Genomic DNA, 22,774 nt, shown 5'->3' with positions numbered 1-22,774 from the left:
ATACCCAGTTCCCATGCTTAGAATTCTTTTTTTTAAGTGCCCACCACCACTTTCCCCTACAGACTGCAGCAGCTAGAACAGACCTGGGCCTGTTTCAATACCAGGTCAAGAGAAATTATGCTGTTGTCAACTGGGAAGAAGGAAAATAGGGATGTTAATCCCCAACAGCCAATTTCCCCCCACTTCCTTATTCCCAGAGCTGGTTTCAGTGGCAGAACTCAGAGGCTAGCTCTTCCTCCCAGAGGAAGCAGGAAGTTATCCTCCAGTTTGAGGCTAGTTTGTCTCTAAAAGGTAAACCACACTTTAAATATCCTTTCATTGTCCCAAGAATCTATTAGCACTTAAGTGTAAACTTCCTTTCTCCACAATTTAAGTGAAAACAATAAAGGGATATCTGAACAGTCTGGTTACCAAGGATATGTGACTTGATACCTATCTGTCTGTTACTGCAGAAGAGCAGAACTAACTGCCACTCAGCTCTGTGCCAGCCAGTGGGGAAAGACTTGACATGCTTGTCTCTTCCAATCCACACAGTCACCCTGTGAAGGGTAAGGCTCTTTTAAGTGTCTACTTTAAAAGATGAAGAAACTCAAACAGGTTAAGTCATTCGTCTCAGGATACACAGCTGGATACACAGAAAGTTCCAAAAGTAAAATTTGAACCCAAGTTTAATAAAATATCCCACATTGTCCTCAAAAATGGCTATATGCTCACTTCAGGACTGGAAAGAAGGAAAAGAGAATGAAAGACAAACTTAGAAGTGGCAAATGATGCCAATGAAAAGGAACAGGGGAATCAATACCCACAGAGGAGAGATTATAGAAATGTGTCAATTCATTCTAATTTAGGATTCTCAAACTATCATAAGGTCCCAGTCCTAGTGCCCATTAACCCCTAGGCCAGTGCTTCTCAAACTTTGGTGCACACATAAATTACCTGGGGATCTGGTTAAAATGCAGATTCTGATGCAGTAGGTCTGGGATGGGAACCCAAATTCTGTGTGTTTGACAAGCTCCCAGGCAATGCCCATCCTGCTGGCCTGGAGTCCACAAGACTCTACACTCCTGGGGGCTTCCATGTGTAGACCCAATCTCCACCACTGAGGTAATAATCTAGAGCTATTCACACTTCACAGTAAATGACAGAGGCCAGTAGAAAACACATCCTGAGCAGTTTACCAGCAGAGGGAGTCCTTGGTGCCTGTAATCTGTCATCTGTAGAGTACTTCCCATCTATCAGGTGCAGTGCACAGCACACACCTTCCCAGGCATTCTTTAAACTTCACAGCAAGGCTTTTAAGTAACTGTTATTACCCACCTTGTACTGAGTAGGATACTGAGGATTAGTAAGGATAATCAGTCTATTTAAGGTCACAGAACTAGTGAGAGGGTGATTTGAACCTGGTCTCTGACTCCAAGGCTTCTGTTCTTAACCAGTTTATGAGTTTTACTATATGTCAATAGGATTCCTTTTTTAATTTATACACATTTTCTCTTTTTGTCATCACACTACCTTAAAATTTAGAAAGAAAAGATATTATTTCCTGTATTCTATACATAAAGATAGTGCTGGCCTGGAGAAATTAAGTGGCATATTCAAGGTCACATAACTAACATGTGGGAAGCAAGGACTCCAATCTAGCTCACCTGATTTGCAGTCTAGTGCTATATCCAGGATTCTCAACCTTGGTTGCAATTTAGAATCACTTGGGGAACATCTAAAAACCTCAATACCCAGACTGTACCTCAGGCAAATTAAACTAGAATTTCTGGAGGTGGAATCAGGCATCAGTAGTTTTTAAAGCTCCCTGGGTAATTCCAATGTGCAATCAAGACTGAGAATCTATACCATCCATTCCAAGATTTGACCCTAAGTAAATTTTTCAGAAAAACATTGATAGGATTTATCAGCATACAAATACATATACCACAAGGTATATTATGAGAAAATTAGACTTTTGTGGGGTGACTTAAGGATCTAACCATACATACACATTCTGAATTCTAAACAATTATCTTCAAATAATCTTTTGAAATATGTATTTGTATAAGGTATGGCTGCCTGTGCAAGGAGCCAAAGTGCTCCTCCACAACTGCAGACAACTGCTTTTCTTCAATGAAAATTAACTTTAATGATTACAAAAGTAGAATGACAGGCTCAGGTCTGAGAATCTAGAAACCATTTGAGTACTAGTGATTGCCAGGTACTGTAGCCTCCAATAGCCTTGGGTTCCTGGCGACACGAGTTGTCCTCAATCACTCTCTATTCTCTAGCCAGCCTTAGGATGCAAAAGGAATACCCTCCAGAGAAAATGACTGCTGTCTAACAGTACACCAAAGAGCCACACAGCTTTCACAGGCAGTGGGGGTGGAAGGGTGGATTAGTGAAGTGGAATGTAATTGTCCTAATTGAAACTTGGCCAAAGCTCTGAGGAACAAGGTGAGGCAACCAGCCACATGCAAACTTAAGCAGCCCAGTGTTCTCTGACTCTAAGAAGTAAAAGAGAGAGAAATTAGAAATGGGCATGGGCAAAGCTTCAAAACATGGCCTGTGAAGATGCCAAGGAAATGATTTCATTCTCAAGACATTTTTAATTAAAAAGATGAAAAATAATTTTATAAAATGAAAATAATTTCACACCTGTATAGCTCAGCTGAGCAACATCTATAAGTATATGCAATTATAGAAAGGAAGAGTTTTCATTACCAGAAGAATCTCTATACAGCTTATAAGCTGGTTATAAATTGAGTTGAAGTTGACAGTTTGTAGGGCCAGTTTCAAACCCATGGCCTAAAATAAACTGTCTTTAAAGAAAGCAACTTTTTCTACAACTTTCCTTGCTTGAATAAGATATGTGAGCAAAAATATTTCCTTTGATTGTTACAATAAGCATTATTAACTTACAGGCATTCTAAAAGACCAGAGGTTCATTTTATATAGGAGACACACACACACACACACACTTCTACATTACAGAAATGTCTTTGAAATGTTCACAGGAAAATATTACTGCCAGTGTTGTTTACCTGAAACTCATCCTCGTGTCCTGGAAGGAAGAGCTGCTCTGAGTTGTCCTTGCGAAGACTTATTGGCCCAGTGACTCCTTTATCTCCATACACCCAGAGAGTGACATTGGCTTGAGTTCCTGTATTTCCTGTCAGCACTAACACCTTCCATTCATCTTCTGACAGAAGAGTCTCACTACTTTGGAAATGTCTGATTTCTTCTATGGGGGAAAAAAGCATTAGTGGCAGATCAGATACAACATCAGGCTGACAGAATCCTTTGTCACATTGGAGCCAAAGGACATGAAAACTGGGCAGGGTAGGGTGAGGCAAGCAGGAGGCACTGCACTGTGAGGACTCCAGGGAGCTGATTTGTGCTTGTCTTCTCACAGCAAGGTTCTGGTCAACTGAAACTCAACCACCGAAGTAAACTGGATTCGAACAATAAACATCTGACCTACTTGGCAATCTTTCACTTATCTTCAAAGCTATAGCACAGGAGGGCAAACTGGAGTTTCTGTCCTATGTCCACAGATTTTTCATAAAGCTGCCTGCTTGACCTACATATTTTATATAGAACTACCACCATATAAAGTAACAAAAAAAAGGGGAATTAAAACATGTTTTCACATAAGATAGGTAAGTGGCAAATTGAGGGCAAAGAAAAATTTTCTGAAATATTTCTGAAAAAATTAAAAAATACCTTACTGGCATGGGCAATGGAAAGGATTTGGAACTAAAGAGAGAATTTTCACACCTACAAATGGTTCCTGAGGTGCTCAGAGCAGTTGTCCACGAGAGCAGGGATGCAAAGCACTTGTGTTTCACAATGCATCCTCTAGCAACCAGCAGTGGCCAAACACAGTCACTCCTGTTTGTAAAGAATGCCATGACGTCCCAAGCTAGAATGGCTGTCTTCTTCACACTCCCTTTCACCTGTGGTCTCATCTGAGGAGATACTGGGCCAGGCAATGCTGAGGGCATCTCCCATGCTATTCTGCACTGGTTGTCTGAAAGTACCCCAACAACTGCACTTTAATTCTTAACTGATATTTCCACTTTGAAATCTTATATACCCAAGATGATGAGGTAAAAGTTCTTCATGTCAAATGGTTAAAAGGTAGCCAGAGCTGATCTCCTTCCTTTAATTCTGTAGCTTGAAACTATAGGCAGCCCTCGGCAGCACTTAGGATCTTACCAACAATGATGACAAGTCCAGAAAATAAGAAATTCTTCCTGCTAAGCTATAATGAACTAATTTTAAAATAAAAACCATGCAAAAATATATAAATAAAAACAAATGCTATGAAAGAACTGATATTCATTTTTAAAAGTTTTTTTCTCTAGAATGTGCTGAGTAATTTCTGTCAGTATAACAGCTCTGGGTAATCTCTGTCTGTGGGAGTGACTGAACAATTTAATTGTTTTTAAGCTCCTATTATATGCGGGGTTCTGTGTTGCATGTTTCATATGCATTTCTCATTCAATCCTCATTCCAAACTCACAAGGGGAGTCAAATTATGATGCCCATTTTAAGAAGAGGAAAAGAAGCAGGGACATTAAATAATATGGCGAAGTCACATAATAAGTAAACTATGGGATGTTTAACTGCAAAGCACCTGCACTTAAACAAGCTTGATAGGCATTCTGTGTTCACCTAAACATAATTCACCAGGATGCAGCAGCGCTGCTAGCATCTCAGGTTTTCTTCTGTGCTGCACACCATCCTAAGCACTTAACATTCATCATCATGTCACTCTCACTCAATCCTCATACTACTCCTATGAGATGCTGTCCCCTATTAAGCAGATGGACAGACTGGGACTCAGAAGTGAAGTGACTTGCCCAGAGTTACACAGGAAGTAACAAGGAACTAAATTTCAAACCCAGGCAGAGCAAGTGTGAATCCCATGCCATTTACATCAGAAGTAGCTAAACCTGGAAATGATCACAAAAATTGGCCCAACAAAATTTTATGACGTGATCTAATTTTCAAAACTCAGTGTTACATGTGAACATTTGGCCACTGTGCCTGACATTTCTAGTCAAACACACTTGGAATTTCCTCAGGCCCAGGCAACTGCATTACCAGATCTCTACTAACAAAGACTCCACAGCACATCCATGAGTTCCAGAGAGAAATTGGTGATCCTAGGTCAATGGCGGACATTTTAGGATGTCGATCATTCACTTACTTACTATCTTATGGATATCTTATTTATCTAAAAGAATCACTTTTACTCAATTCAAGAAAACTTTAGTTCCTATTATTTGCTGGGCATTGTGTTAGGCTCATTGCTCTCATAATGACAGAACTGATGAAAAGTTTGAAAGATAAATAATGTATCACCCTGGAGATACATGCTATCCAGTGGTGAAAACAGACATATAAATATCTGGATTTCAAACATTCAAATACCTTCATGGAAAACAAACAAACAAACAAAAATCTACTGAAAAGTTCAGGTGTAGTGGAAGGCAGGAAGTGAGTAATTGAGGAGTGGGCAGAAAAGGCTTCACAGAGGAAACCTTAGTGCTGGATGTGGGAAGATGGCTCAGAATTTCGCAGAAAGACAGGAAGAGCATTCTAAACAGAGGGGACAGCATTCCCAGCATGTACATGGCTTGAAGCAGCAGGCATGCTGGAAGAACTGCAGGTGCCAATGTTCAGTTGAACATAAGATACTATGTGTGAAGAGGAGAGACAGAAATGCGAGGATCATGGAAGGCACTGGCCAAGCTGGAAGGGAGTTGGCACATCTTTTTGCAAGCAACAGAGAGCCAGTCACAATTTTAAAGTATGGTGGTGGTCTGAGCTAAGTATTAGAAAGATCGGTCTGAAACAGGGTGAACTGTAGCAGCGACAGACTGAGGTAGGAAGGCCAGTGAACAAACAATAGACACTGGACAGTGAACAAACATGCAAAGAAACAAACTCTGAAATGAAATCAAGACGCCACGGTTATTTAGTCTGAATTTTTTTCCATGTCCGTGCATGAATGAACACAAATCTAAGTGTGTCTGTGTTCAGCTTGTTTGTTTGATTTAATCTGCAAATGAGTTGATAGTCTCTAAGGCCCCTTATTCCTGCATTAACATGTTCTTGCATCATTTGCACAAAAATAACACATTGTCAGGGTACATTCATATTATAAAAATTGATGGCTAAATATGATATAATCTATAATGCAGAATGATGTATTAAAGTTTGTACTGTTATCAATTAAATATGAACACCATGTAATACCATGATCTTTTGGAAATGAACCAACGTCCATTAGTCTCAGACTATAAATTTCTGCTGAGAACTGAGAACCATAAAAGCAGTTGCTTTTGTTGACCAGAAGTTTAAAATACTCTAAGCTAGAAGAATATTTAATAGGGACCCTGGATTAGTCAATAGAGTCCTTCACGATCACCCTGAATAAAATCTGTGGTACCTAAGATGTATTCAGATGACTCAAAAACATCCCCGGTGAGGGTTACTGAACTATTTAATTAAACACCAATTAGGTTGACTCAGACCAAAAAAAACAAAAAATGTTAATCTACTTTGTGCTGCTGCTAGTCCACTGAAGCTCTAGTAGAAAAAATAAATTACTCATAGAAATAAATAATAAATTAGCTGATTCTAATAGTTCACGGGTTGATTAAGTCGAGGTCAGCATAAAGCATGAATTACCATCAGAGTGTGGCCATAAAAGGACAGCTTGTATAGCCTCTATATGCTATTCCAAGATAGTATTTGAGAAAGCTGATTTATTCTAACATGTCATTGAAAACAACTGAAAACAAATGTGTCCTCATATCTGATAGTGTAATATCAGATATTTAAACCCTAATTTCAAAACATATAATCTGAAAACAATAAGACAGTGAAAGCATTCCCCTATAGTTATCTTGCAATGGATGAAACCTATTTCTACAAAATTAACATAGTCTTGTTTTATTCATAAATTTTCAGTTTCTCAATTAAGGGATACAAAGCACAGGATGCACAAAGCTGGTAGAGATAACTAACACAGAAAACAGGATCAAATAATCAAAGGCATCCTAACATGCTTGCCCACTGGATTAATACCAAGAAGATAAAAACTAACCAGTATCAAGGTAAAGGTCTGTGTCTTGGTTGAAAGATCAGTTATATGTTTTACACTGAAAGGATATTATGAATAAAATATCCTAATTATCTTAATATAAACCAGAAATGCAATAAAAATGCCCAAAACATGTATTCCAAGCTGAGACTGTATTAGCTGATGTATAAGGTCACATAAAAGGAATACCATTATTCTAAACTGTTCAGATTATATGAGAAGACAGGTTCCTACTTGGAGATTCACACTTTAAAAGAAATATTCATAAAGGTGAAGAGTCTAAAACCATATATAAGAAGAAATTATTAAAGCAATATATTTGACACAGATGAGAATATACTAAAAAGAAATACTAAGAATCCACTTTTGGTATATTTATATACATATAAGAAGAATATACTAAGAGGAAATGAGAATATACTAAGAAAAAACAACAATGGTTGTTTTATAGAAGAAGATATTTGACTTTTTTATAGGCCAAAAGAACTTATGGGTAGTTTTTCTGCTCAACATAGGGAGGTACTTTCAAGTGATTAGGATTATCTGAAATGCAATGGCTTATTTCTACACTCTTCCTATGAACCTCTACGCTGCTTATGATGTGTCAGAGGTCCCTTCAAATCCTCAATCTATGATGAACGAAAACTTACACTACCTTTACAATATAATTTACAACAGCACAAGCATTAAAAAAAATAAAACTATACTTTACTCTGGATGCCAAGTGCTATTTTTCATATTAAAAAGGACACAAAAATTACAACAAGAATAACCATTAATATAATCCATTATCTTGTAATTCCATTTATGGGAATTATTCTAATGAAATAATATATAGATGAGCATCTATTACAAATTATAATAATAGGTAAATATGTTATGCTACATCAACACAGTGGATTATTTCTAGTTATTAAATTTTATTTAAAATATTTATTATGAAAAATCCTTTAATGATTAGTACCTTCTATTAACTGAGAAGGTTACAAAATGATATATTTAATATAATCTACAAGTGTGTATACATACATATACACACAAGTATAAATAGATTTTAAAGTGCTCTTTGGGGGAGTAGTAAGTTGATATAATTTTAAGGTTTTCCTGTATGCTTTATGTGTTCTACTTTTTTTCAGAATGAAATTATTTTTAGTCAAAGATAACTACCCAAGATTTTTCAGAATTTACTGACTGCTGTTTTTAAGGAAGACTTCAACTTAATAATAGATTTTTTTCTACCCAGGTTTATTTGTTTTTAAGGTATTGGCACCTAAACACATTTGGGAAAGAAAATGCCATGGCTGAGATTTTGGCACAGATTAGGATTTGCCTGGCAACACTGTGGAGCATGCCACCACAAACAGATGATGGACTGGCAGGATGGCTGCACTGCACTGTTCAAGTGCCCATGCACAGAGGCAAGCGACTGGAGCTGAGACTTGCATAACATTCATCTTCCTGGGTCTTGATTTTCTCATTCATAGAAATAGGTAGTTACCGGAAAGATATCTAAGGGCAATTTCAGTTCAGAGCATCAAATCATGTCTTCTCTTTTTATATTCAGTTTGAATGTGTTTAAATGCAGTGTTTCCAAACTTAAAATTATGCAGAAGTAATGTATATTCTCACTTAAATAATTTTTAAAACATGGAATTTCCAAAGTATTTATGAATAATATGGTGTCATAGATTTGCTTTAAAATAATTAAATGAGGACATTGTAGGGCATAGCAGGAAGGACCATAACTAAAACAGGACTACGTTTATGTTGATCATTGTTGAAGCTGAGTGATGGGTACATGAGGGTTCATTTGTCCATTCTGTCTACCTTTGTATGTGTTTAAAATTTTCCATAATAAAAAGATTATTCTAAAAAAATAAGATTCCTTCCTCAACCCCCACACCTTAACAAAATTAATATCATAATTCAGTTTAGACCTAAACGAAAGCCTTGCAAATTTAATGACACTATATCTCTACTTAACTACTACAAAATAACTATTTATAATATATGTGCTATTTTAAGTTCTAAATCCTCTTGCCCCTTTGATGTAGATGAGAAAAGTTCCATCTTTCTTCTTAATAAATAAGCATTTTGAATGAAGACAGAACAGTTTTATTTTGTCTATAATTTCTCATTCCCAAAACTATACATCTTGCCCTATCCCAAAAGTGTATGGACAAACATAGTCTCATTCTTAAGGAACTGATATTTGGTTTTAGATATATTTAAAAGTAGAAAATAAGTTTTCTAGAGTGTTTTTCAACTAACATATTTTAATATGAATGGCTAATGTAACCCAAATCTATCTTGACAGCTAAGCTGCAAAACCAAGAGGAAGGTATTTCTTGAAAGAAGCAACTTTTAACTATTGCAGTCCTTTGATAGAGGTAGAAAAAAGACAACTAAAGAGAATCATGATCTAATTACTCAGTAACAGATGAGAGAGAGCCTTCTAGGGAAATATTCATACATAAAGACATGTTTTCCTCACTTAAAATCATGGGTGCTTATAAAACCACTCCCACTGCAATCAGAGAAGGCAAAATTTAACCATATCATGGGCATTTTATAGGTGGCATTTGCCTTAGAGGAGCTTCATCATCTGGACTTCCCAGATTTCATATCCAAGGCCAAAATCTGTGACAGGTCAAAGTTTTAAAAAGTTCATGAAGAAACTGAGCTCAGTCTCCATTTTCTCAGTCTTTGGCCCACTCTCCATTTCTGCTGTATTGCCATTAACCACAATGAAGAACTTATAAGTCTTTTTACAATTAATTAATGACTTAAATTTTATTTTCTGTCTCATATGCCCTGGATATTTCCTTCATCTCAATTATCAGGTTTTAGCCTTCCATTTTTGTGTGATTGTTTAACCTTTATCTGCACAGCTCACCTATCAAATTCAAGAGGGTAGAGACCAAGTCTGTTTTACCTATAACATCTGACACTTAATGGGCACACAATTCATATTTAATGTTGAATTAAATGAAATAATTATTTGAAAAGGTCTATGTTTATCATGAAGCCTAATTTTGTCATTTTTACAAATTACTTGTCCTGCCTCAATAAAAAAAATCCTTAAAAATTTCACAATGGTAACATTTTAAAAATATTTTTGCCAGAACAAATTTTCATAAGACATATAGAAGGTTTTCTCATAAGCATTTTGCCACTCATTAAAAAAGTATCTATCCCCCAAGGATTTCGGCTAACATGCTATTTTCAACCAATTCAAATTTTACTTGAGGTGGCCATCCCTGATTTAGATAGCATTACTTCCTGACACAAGACTGAATTCTGCTGTGAGAAATTTTAACTAAGCACATATTTCTCATTCAGTGTGATTCTTCACACTGCTCCATGGATTCAAGACATGACATGGAAATAAAAAACTGAGACTAGTCCTTTGCAGCAAAAATCAAAAGGCTAATTTCTCTTCCCCATGTTCATGTGCTCATGGCTTAGGATGGTCAACAAGAGATGTCTATTATGTTACTATCTAAAAGAAGAGCTAGCATACCCAATAAGTAATTTTTAAAAATCACTTTTTTAAAGGTAACATTATAATGTATCTGTCTCCCAAGACGGGTTTTAAAAACATGGTCCCCCAGAGATGGTCCCCTATTTCATTTTACCCAAAGATGACTAGGTTCTGATACATGGAATTTGTCAGATATCATATATTATACTTTCCTGTCAGATAAAAGTTAATACATTTAAGAGCAACAAAAATTATCAAATGGACTAATATAGAAACTAGGAATTTAAGCCTCTGGGACCGAGAGCACTTTTTTTCAAGCTTCAGTTTCTATACCAGAGAAATAGAGATTATTTTTTTCATTGCTTAGACTTTGGTGAGAATTTAATGTTTTTCATAAAATATATTCATAAAATATTTTGTAGGCGATAGTCCAATTGATGTTATGATTTAATACTATCTTCTTTTCAACACGTTGTTCTGGGTGAACATTAAATTTAAGACAAAGAAACACATTTAAAAATGTATGTATTCTTTATAATATAAAACTTGAGGCATAAAAAAGCAAGATAACAGCTTACAAGCAGTCCATGTGGTATAACATAATATATGCTATAAAAATAATTTGATAGTCTTCCTGCGATGGCCACGGGAAGAAATAATGCAGGCAAACAAACCAAAAGTATGAAAGCAAAAGCTGTGGCTTACTTGCAGTTGAAGAAGGTAAGGGACTCCTAGCCTCAGATTCTGGGGGTATTTTTTTCTGTTTTTTTGACTCATGGATCTTTTCTTCTTCTTGGCTGGGTGTTGCAGACATTCCCATTGGGTTTTCTCTGCCAACTGAAATTAAGATTTTAAAAGATGCCATCCTTTCAAAATCACTTGTTTCTTCTCAGAATACTCACCATATGTTCAGCTATGCAAGTTTAAGTTTTGCTATTGTTTCCATTTCAATGCCTAGTCAAATCTCTTTACTCAGAATTACGTAGTTAACAGAAAATGACTTCTTATTCTTACCAGCGGGCTGTGCATGGATGGCATCCCTATAAAACCTACTCATTGCTTTGCAAATCCGAACGATAGTTGACATCACAATATGAATCAAACAACTTATTCAAAATGTTTTTCTTATAGATTGTAAATGGGAACTTCTTTAACAATCTTGTTCTTTGCCTTCCTCAAAAGGGGAAACTAAAACGTCATTCAAACAGGATTTCATGTGACCTTACTGAAAGACGTGAACCAACAAAATATACACATATCTATAAGTAATGGAAAACACTAGCTACTTTTCTACATTTTACTTAGAAGCAAGTTGTTTTGGAGTCTTGTTTAGAAATAGGTATCTCTAAGTTAAATAATGACTTCAACTTTATAGTATATGCTCCTAAGTGCTATTTATATGTAGGATTTCAAATTCAAGTTGTTTGTGTTCATTTTCTAGGATCAGGCGTAGGCATATTCAGTTTTTAAATGGTGGTAATTCACACTATGAATGGCTTTAAAGTTCTCATCAGCAACAAAAAATTATGTAAATTTCTGATTCTATAAGATAAAGAGTAATAACAACGCCTTCTTAATACCACAACTGCAGTCAATGATGTAAGATGACTCACACAGTAAGAAAGCATAACAACCTCAAAGGTATGCTTAGTAGAAATAAGCGACACTTATCACACAGAGTGATGGTGCAGACTATACAATACTGGTGGCTGAAGAACTGCCCATGATTACATTGTTATTTATATCCTTCAGGTGTTATAAGATATCATTTCAGACAATAATAAGTTTTAAAATACTAATCCTTTTAAAACATAGTTTTTCCATATGGTTTATATACAATGCAATGCTGAGACACTAAAAATTGATAATAAAGGAATTTTAAAACATTAAAAAAAGATAGAAATAACTAGAAATATGTTCATGGAGAATAAATAAACAATTGTAGAGGAAAAAAATTTAAGATTCTTATATATAACTAAGGGTTCATTTACCAATGTAATGTAGAAATCCAGGATCTACAAAAAAGATAAACTATCTTCCAGTCACTGTGTAGCACGAGGAACAAATCAATGTATAAGAAATGGCTTCTGACATTGATGGGGTTACAGCCCAGAAAGAGAACACATAAACATGACCTCTGATAGATACTGATGAGCACTTTAACTGACACAAGCACAACGTGCATAGGGAGCACAGAGGAGAAAACAATTAATGTGCCAGTCCATTAGAAACAAGCCCAAAAAGGGTTGCACAACAGGGCCAGTCTATGCAGAACTGTGAAACGAGAATGAGCATTTTACCTCTCTATCCTCCCCACACTGGCTTCTCATTAATTCTACCTCCACTTCTCAAAAAGTACAACAATATCTCTTTATACAACACAGTAGTATGGAATTCAGAAAGTGGAAGACATTTTCTGGAAATGTCATCCAGCAAGTTCCTATCCCTCTGTAGAGAAGGCTTCCCATTTTGTCTTTAGGCCAGGTGGGTTACAGAAAGATGTTCAAAAGCCAAGTACCAAAGTGACCCTCCAATAATACAATACTCTGAATTGTAGCAACCCTTAGTAGCCCTTTGTCTGACTTTTACAATGTAAAAAGAAAAGTGAAAACTGTATCACTAGCAATGTAAAACAAAACCTGTGGTGAAGGTGAAAGAACCAGAGCTGTCTAGGTAGAGATGTTATCAAAAGGTATATCTTATGTATACAGCTGCATTTGGATGATTAATGACTCACTTCAGGTAGTACCTCATTATATCCAAAATTTAAGCTATATCAAGATCTACCAGACTATAAAGGCAGTAAATCTACAAAATCAACTAGGAAAAGTCTTTTATTTTATTGAATACCTTCTATTTTAAAAGTAAAACAAGTGAAAACTTACATAATAGCAATTATTATAGTGTCACATTAGTGCATATATATTTTAAACCCATGTAGTCTATTTTATCATCTGAAACATATTTTGTCATATTTTTCTAAGACTGTAATATACATAGTCAGAATTTTATGAATTGGATATATGACAGTATTTCATTTAGATTTTTATGCTTGATCTTAGCAGACTAGAATGAAGCAAAAATAAAATTTCCAGACATATTTTAATGCAAACTTCCATAAGACTTGAACCTGAAAGAAATTCTTATTGTAATAAAAATGTAACATCTGAACTATATCTTCAGTCCTGCATTTTTGAGGGGTTACTAATAGCCAAAGTCTCATGATCTATATACAGAGGATGGTTCATACCATAAAACTGGGCTGGAATTAGAGCAAGAGGAGGCAAATTTCTGGGCAAAAGTCAAGTTTCTGTTAAAATACTTCTAAAAACTTAGGTTCACTCTTTCCTAAGTATGCTATAAAAGTAATAGTACACTGAAGTTAGCAAAAAGTTACATGTTATAGTGATCTACAGTTTTTTAAAACAATATCTAGCAGTGTGGTCTTACTGTATGGAATTATAAATGCAGGCTTATTATCTGGAGGAATAGAATGAAGAAAACTTTCAAATCATCCACATATCCAGATAATCAATGGAGAATCTTCTCCATGGGCTCAGTATAATAACTAATCACATAAGCCCAAGGGGTCAGATCTTTTCACACTTTCTCCTGTATACACTGCGAATATAAATTCATGAAAATAGAGAATGAAGAAGTTTTACTGCACAAGCTAGCAAGAACAGCTAAATAAATGGTAGTGGGATAAATGACTTGTATTATAAATTCCCAATACACAGTAAATTAAACCAAATCCTTATGAAACTGTAGATTAAAAAAATCAATCACAGAGAAATGAAATATGCAAAGTGATTAAAAGAGGCGATGAGACGGAATCTCTTGTCTTCCAGGAATCTATCGACTCTATTTAAGTGATAAAAAAATATGCCATGAAGTGCTCTTCCTCTCTTTAATAGTCATAACAGCAAATACTTGCACAGCACTTGCTGAGTACCAGACACTATTCTAAGCATCTTACATATGTTAATTCACGTAATTCTCACACCACAACCGAGTGAAGGCACTCTTGGTCCTCATTTGACAGAACAGAGGCAGGTGGTCCAAGAGCTGTGAAAGCATACCACTGGCAAAAGCTCCCCCCACCCAGGACCTGGACACTGGCAGTCTGGCTCTCAGAGCCTGTGTGCTGAAATCCCACCCTTGTCCCTCTACCCTGCTATACTTCTGAGCCTCTTGCTGTTTGGTGGGTGGAACCTGTCAATGAGACTGCCCTCGTCGTAGGCTGAGCAGAGCTGTGCCCTCCACGTGATGGCGAGCCATGTCAGACCAGGCAGTGTGTAGACATTTACTTGAGGTGCAGCGGCTTCCAAGGAAGCCGGGGCCACTCATTCAGGTTGCATGCCTGGGGGCAACAGGTGGAGTCTCTTGAGATGTAAACTTATGATTCTCTTCCTACCACAATCTCTTACCCTATCCAAGTCCCCTTATCACTCAGGGTGCCTCACAACTCTAACTCTGCTTTCTAGACAACTATGAGGAAAAATTTAAGCTGAAAAAAAGTTTCAGTTTAACTTTTTGGGAGGCTGCTCTATCTCTGTATTAGAATATAAACAATTCAAAACTCCCAAATGTTTTCGGGAGTGAACTTTTTTGGCATAGCGTAGGTTCAATCTATCATATGTAGATAGTCTAGTTAGAAAACATTCTACTGGGAGGCCGAGGCGGGCGGATCACGAGGTCAGGAGATCGAGACCATCCTGGCTAACACGGTGAAACCCCGTCTCTACCAAAAATACAAAAAAATTAGCTGGGCGCGGTGGCGGGCGCCTGTAGTCCCAGCTACTCGCGAGGCTGAGGCAGGAGAATGGCGTGAACCCGGGAGGTGGAGCTTGCAGTGAGCCGAGATAGCACCACTGCACTCCAGCCTGGGCGACAGAGTGAGACTCCGTCACAAAAAAAAAAGAAAAAGAAAAATTCTAAAATAATAAAATGACTTGGAGAATTACTATAAACTTTTTTTTTTTTTTTTTTTTTTTGCAGCTAGAGTGCAGGGGAGCGTTCTCAGCTCACTGCACCCTCCGCCTCCCAGGTTCAAGTGATTCTCCTCCCAGTAGCTGGGATTACAGGCATGCACCACCACGACCAGCTAATTTTTGTATTTTTAGTAGAGACAGGGTTTTACCATGTTGGCCAGGCTGGTCTCAAACTCCTGGCCTCAAGTGATCCACCCGTCTTGGCCTCCCAAAGTGCTGGGATTATAAGCGTGAGCCACCGTGCCTGGCCCTACAAACTTTTACATAAACATTCTGTCACTCTTCACAAAATCCCCTAAGATAGAGTTTTTAACACTCAGAAATCCCAATGGAATGCTCTTCTTGTGAAATTGGAAAGTATTATTTTGTATTTTGAAGAAATGTTGATGCCTTCAAACCCTTCCTCAGAATTCCTAGGATTCATGAATCTTCAATAAAATTTCTAAAGCAATGTCTCCTGCATTCTTGCCCTTGTTAAAGCAGGAGGCTGCCTCTAGCAAATAGAGAAGAAAACATAAACCATCCATGCTATAGTAACAGAACTAAATTGTAGGGGCTGTAAAGGAGAATGGTTTTGTTTCTGTTGGTTCTTTTAGTACTAATACCCTAAGGTTGACAAATGTGGCCTTTTTTATTTCCCTCTTATGTCTTGCCACAAATTACTTTTCTTCTTCTCATTTCTTTTTCTATTATTTCAATCTCTTCTTTTTCACCTTTTCATCTCTACCTGCTTCCTGGTCATTTCTGTTTTCTCCCTGTGCTCTTCCAGCATGGCAGCTGACCCCTGCTAGCTATTTCCCACTGCTCTTTTTCTACTCCTGTATTCTTCTGCTGGCTTTGAAGTCACCTGTTTCCCTTCAGAGCTCCAGAGGCAGGTGGCATACTCATTGTGTCAAGGCAGAATGCCACTCTGTGACAGCCTGTAGGAAAATGAAGGGTGGAGGGAGTGGTGGTATGGATGGCAGTAAACGCAGGTATACTAGCCCAACAGTTTGCAAAATTTTTTAAAAAGCAACTAAAGGCTGAAAAGAAGTTGATGCAGATAGAGTGAAGAACAGGACCAAATATACCATCATGTTACATCAGGCTTATTTTATTCCTATTCTAAGCTATCTTCTGTGGGATATTATATATACACACACAGTAAACATGGACTCTCATAAGCCAACAGAAGCTAAACAAAAGTAAGACCAAGAAAATGATACAGATATTGAGTAAGCCAAAATTCAGGGAACCACATCAAGCAAAAATTAGATAGCAATCTAAACTTCAAGGTAATTGAAAAATACAATATTGTTACTTTATTAGCCTTTGTGTTCAAACACATTTTAAGGTTTGAACACAAATACATGTTTAAATAATGTCCTCATATTTTCATTTCAATTTGCTAGAGAACATGAACTTGGATATGAGAGAAACCAGTTTCTAAATATTCACATTTCTGACCTATCTTGAAATTTTTTCCAAATCCTATTTTTAATCCAAATCCCAATTGTGTTGATCTTTATTCCATCTCTTTTTATACTGCAACTATTAAAAATTAATAGCAATGAATCTGAGAATATTTCTAACAGCCTCATCCCTCTCAGGGTATATGAAGCTATCCTTAAAAAACAAAGATTCAAACATGCACATGTACACAGACACACGAATGCACACACATAACTTTCAAAGTTACAAAGAAGTTCAATGTAGCAAAAACTATACCTAATATTAATTATCTGAAAACTTGAGGTAACTGGTCTTCATTATGTTTTCCTTCCATTGCTTCTGGAATGACAACAAACAAAAAAGCCTAACAGCAGAGATTTGCTTAGTAAAAATGTGATGAAATTTTCAGACACTGTACACAAACCATCCTAAAGCAAACCAAAAATCAAAGTATTTCAGAGTAAACATACATTGGATGACTTGTGGATAGAAGCAAACATTCTCATCCTTGGTATAAATCATTGGTTTTGCCTGCCCATCCGACTGAAGTCCAACAAACAATCCTGGGCTCTTCGTAGATTCCAGGCTTATAGATGCATTATTCAAGTTCTTCTTAATTTTAAAATGACAGTCAACATCTCCTGTACCCTATAATCAATACAAAATGATTCAATAAATGTGAGCAAGTCCCAAAAGACAGAATTTAAGACCAGTCATTTTACAAGAATATAATTTTGTCTCGTTTCGAATCACTATGATAAATCTAGAGCCTTTTTACATAAATTGCCCTGTGTGCTTCATCCTATTTCACAAGATCCAGAAACAGAGACCACATGATGGGTTGAGGCAAGGACACGTGCCTTTGGACAAAAAGCTCTGAATACCATAAGAGCTTCAACTAAGGAGAGTGTTGTATATGCTGTATTTCATTTTAGAGTTGCTCACCTCTGTGGGTGAACATAGAACATTAAAATGTGGAACTTTTCTTTTAGAAAATACTCTAAAATGGTGGGAAAAGTGCTATTCTTACCATAAGTCAATTTACATTTAAATGTAAACCAATTTTCTGTGCTATTCTGCATTTTCCAGATTGAATTTTCATAAACAGCATGCACACAAATGATGCAAAGACTGTAGAGGAAAATATGCAAGAATCGAATGCCTAGCAGCAGTCTACACACCCTCAGATTATAACACTTCTCCATTCTTTAAGCCATCTATAATCTAATATTAGAAAATATTTTGCCTTTCACTGTTTTAAAAGTTTCCTTATAGGATTTCAGTCCTAACTAATGACTTTTGTAAGGATGGATTAAAATTTCCAATAGCAACTAGTATTTTATTTGTGATACAAATTATATTCTGGTCTCCCCTCAAATGTGAGCTTCTTTCAGTAAGAACCAAGGCAGTCTCTCTCTCTTTCTCTCTCGCTTTTTATAAATATAAAGTAAGCAATTTCTATCTTCTGTTCTTGTTCTAAATTCAATAAGATTCTGGCCTTGCATTGTTCATGGTCGAGTAGAGAAGACAACCACATATACAGATAATAAGTAGGGGAAGGTGAGCTGGGGGTAGGGATAGGAAATTTCAGGTAGAGGGGCACCATAAACTAAGACAGAGGGGCCATAGGCAGCATGGTGTATGGATGAACAAGCACCTTAATTATGCTGAACAATACAGAAGGTAAATACAGAAAAGCAGCTTCAGTTTGTTGCAGCATAGGAAGTTTGGGCCTTACCATAGACCATCTGTGTTCTTTCCTGAGATTCCCAAACCTCCTAAATGATGTGTTTGCATACATTAAGGTTTACTCTTTGTGCTATACAATTCTGTGGGTTTTAATAAATCTATAATGTCTTGTATCTGTTATTACAATAGCATATAGAATAACTGTACTGCCCTAAAGATCCCCTATGCTTCATCTATTTATCCTTTCCATACTTCCCTCAAACCCCTAGCAACCACTGATCATTTTACTGTGTCTATAGCTTTGCATTTTCCAGAATGTCCTATAATTGGTATAATATGTAACCTTATCATACTGGCTTCTTACACTTAGCAATATGCATCTAAGTTTCCTCAATGTCTTTTCATGGCTCATTTCTTTTTACTGATGAATAATATTCCATTGTACCAATGTACCAAAACTTACACATTCACCTACTGAAGGACATCTTGGTTGTTTCCAGTTTGGGGTGATTATGAAAAAAGCTGCTATAAACATTCATGGACATGTTTAAGCTCTGGGTCTAGATTCATTTGCAGGCATATGGACATCCAATTGTTCCAGCACCATTTGTTGAAAAGTCTACCCTTTCTCCACTGAGTTCCCTTTGCTCCTTTGTCAAAGATCACTTCACTGTATTTGTGTGGGTCTATTTCTAGGCTCTCTATTCTGCTTCATTGATCTCTGTGCCTTTTCTTTCATCAATAACACACTGTCTTGTTTCTGTAGCTTTATAGTAAATCTTAAATGTAGGTAGTTTCAGTCTTCTAACTTTGTTCTTCTTCAGTATTATGTTGGCTATTCTGGGTCTGTTGCCTTTTCATATAAACTCAGGACCAGCTTATAGATAGCCACAAAATAGCTTGCTGGAATTTTGACTGGAATTGTATTGAATCTATGATAAAGTTGGTAAGAACTGACAACAACCTTGAGTCTTCCAATATATAAACAAGGAATATCTGTCCATTTATTTAAATTTTCTTTGATTTTTTTCATCAGCATTTTCTAGTTTTCCACATAGAGATCCAGAATATATTTTGTTAGATTTATACATTTTTGTACTAATATAACTGGAATTATGTTTTTAATTTTAAATTCCAATTGTTCATTGCTAGTATATAGGAATGCAATTAAAATTTGTATATTAGCCTCATACATTGCAACCTCACTATAAACACTTACTGATTCTGAAATTTTTTTTGTTGATTCTTTGGGATTACCTACATAAACACTAATATCATCTGTGAGCCAAGAGAGTTTTATTTCTTCCTTCCCAATCTGTATACATTTTGTTTCCTTTTTCTGTCTTATTGATTAGCTAAGACTTCCTATATAATATTGGAGTGGTGAGAGATGTCCTTGCTTTGTTCTTGATCTTAAAGAAAAAGCATCCAGTTTCTCACTATTAAGTATAATATTAGCTGCAAGTTTTTTTGTAGGTATTCTTAATCAAGTTGAGAAAGTTCCCATCTATTCATAGTTTACTGAGAGTTAGTCTTTTTATTTCACCACCAATATTCAACCAACCATTAATATTCAGTAATCCAAATGATCTATCAAATTTGACTCAAACTCTCCAGTTTTGTCATTACCTCCCAGATTTTAGGCCCCATCACCTCATTCCTAGATCTAACTCAAGTAAGGATAATATTTGTGAATTCTTTAACTAATATATTCTCATTGCTAATTCTTCCAAGGCTCTCTTACCTACTAAATGAACAATACTCATTGTGGTGGTGTAAGTAGAATCCAGCCTAGAGCAAAAAAATCTTTGCTCAGCTTTGAGCTTCCAAATGGAAGGGTTTTAACACATCTGTAGTAAATTAAGATTTAAAAAGGTGTTTTTTATTTGTAAAAGCAAGCTTTATTGAGAGAGAAAATGGTTGACAAAAGAAATTCCAAAATTGAACTTAATATTCCTAGAACCTGGAGGATGGGACACCTGAGAGTTTAAATGATGAAGCCACTGAAAAGGTAGATACCATATATTACATAGAGAAAACTGCCACCCCACAAGAAGACAGGTGCATCCGGTTCTGAAAGGAGGGGCCTGGGACAAATGGCTAGAAGAGAGACAACTCCACTAGGAGTTGATTCTTGGTGTTTTGGTATAGCAAAGAAATAAGGGGCATTAGAATCATCCATATATTTTGGGAGAGAATCTCAATAGCTGAGGGGCTATCCCAGGAAACTTACACACTCCCCTTAGAGTATCCCAGTGTTTAGCATAGTACTAGAGCAACATGGGGACATCCAGAAGATGGATTAGAAATGTTCAGGGAAGGAGTCTGAGAAATTAACACTGATACAGCTTCCTAGCTTCTCCGCAGCTCACATGGAGACATCAGGGGATCTAGAAGTTATCCCATGCCTTAATGGCAGACTCAATTATTGAGAGGACTGGTGATCTGGGAGAGGGCTGGATTTGCTACAAGCTGCCCACTGAGTTAGGACCATTAAGACCAGAGGTTATGCAAGACTCTCAAGGCCTATGTTGCCCAAAATGCTCTGATTATAATATCAGTCATATTTGAAATTAAACACAATTGGTATATCCACATTCAGGGACAAGCCAAATCAGCCACACTTCATTAAAGACCAGTGTAGACCTGAAGAACAGTCTATGTCCCGTGGCCTTTTTCCATGATTTTTTTTTTAAGTCTTTGTGCCAAGATATCAAACAAGGATGAGGGAAAGCAGAAAAAAAGAATAAGTAATTTAAAAAAAAATTATTATTGACTTGTAAAGGACTAATCTTTCAACTAGATAGAAACCAAGATATACAAGCATATTCTGACAGAAAAAAAAATCCATCAGTCGAACTAAGCACACTAGAACACACTAGAATTACTAGTGCACTTTAGATAAATTATGGGCTTTTCAGCCAAACTGTGTTTCATTATAGTAATCTCATAGTTACTCTTCCAAACTTCCGGTTCTCAATAAACTAGCACATCTTTCACAGTGAGGCCAGATTTATGAACTTGAATATTATTCCCAAACCACTATCTCCCCAAACTTAGAACAGATAACATATTAAAAATCAATGTCATTTTACATTAAAGATCTCAAGGAATTGCTCATGACTCACACAACAGAAAATTCTTTCTCAGACACATCTTTTTCTAAACCAACACTGAACTTGGTACTTACTTCTGGTATTGAACTTTGCACACTATGGTGTATTTGTCTATTTACGTTCTTCTTTTCCCCTTTTAAATCACAAGTTTCCTGAGAGCAGGGAGCATGTCTTAGTATATCTACTGTAGCACTAGTGACAAACAGTTTCTGTCTTTCAGTAGAAACTCAGTATCTGTTAACTCTAAATTTCTTTTTACTAATTTCTAATCTCATAATTTGTTCATGTAATGTAATGTCCTCTCTTTGATAAAGAAAAGTGGAATTATTCTCTCCCTCTAAAATTCACCATTCTAGGAAACTTCTCCTACTCACCCACTCTGCTCAAATCAACCTGCCTCTCCTGAGCCTTCGCAGAAACACTTGAGCCACAACTTGAAAGGGATTACCAATTAACTATTGTTCTCCAGATCAATGTTGTATGCGTATTTGTCCCCTCTAACGGTGCCTGAAGGAATGGTATTTTTAACCTCACTAAGTATAATTAGTGAAAGTAATAAAAATTAAATATAACTACATTTCAAAACAATAAACCTTTAGTTTCCTTTATTTCCTCTTTCCTGCTTTCATTTAAAAATCTCTGCTTCATTCCTAACCCAAATACAAACTGATTAAAGAGATGTAGATGGGAAATAAAACGTGAGTTCTGAATGCAAAAGGTACACCTTCCTACACATCTGCAGCAAACAGCAACTAGACATAACCAGGTTAGAATATCTGATGCATGCTCACACCACTGCAAGCTACCATAACATCTAATGCCCATTTCCCTCTATTTGGCTCCGTTGCAGTAGAACAACTAGTTACCATCACCCAAGTGATATTTTAACTTCTCATACTTAATATTTGTTAAGCACTTATCAAACGTCAGTTCTTGCTGTACAGTTTGGGATATTTCA

The 22,774-nt window shown here is 36.3% G+C and overlaps 1 protein-coding gene across 1 annotated transcript in view; it reads right to left on the bottom strand.

The window, feature by feature from the left end:
* The window catches only part of RP1 (RP1 axonemal microtubule associated), a 341,437-nt gene that overhangs the window by 145,999 nt on the left and 172,664 nt on the right, over nucleotides 1-22,774 (bottom strand). Inside the window, exons 18-20 of the mRNA XM_063669462.1 lie at nucleotides 17,482-17,659; nucleotides 11,292-11,423; nucleotides 3,027-3,226 (exon numbers count right to left, since the gene is read on the bottom strand). Coding sequence (XP_063525532.1) covers nucleotides 3,027-3,226; nucleotides 11,292-11,423; nucleotides 17,482-17,659 — 510 coding nt within the window. The remainder of the gene's footprint in view (nucleotides 1-3,026; nucleotides 3,227-11,291; nucleotides 11,424-17,481; nucleotides 17,660-22,774) is intronic.

This window comes from Pongo pygmaeus, chromosome 7 (assembly GCF_028885625.2).
Source record: "Pongo pygmaeus isolate AG05252 chromosome 7, NHGRI_mPonPyg2-v2.0_pri, whole genome shotgun sequence".
NCBI lineage: Eukaryota > Metazoa > Chordata > Mammalia > Primates > Hominidae > Pongo > Pongo pygmaeus.
Note: the sequence above shows the minus strand (reverse complement) of the source record. Positions and strands in the feature narration are given on the sequence as shown.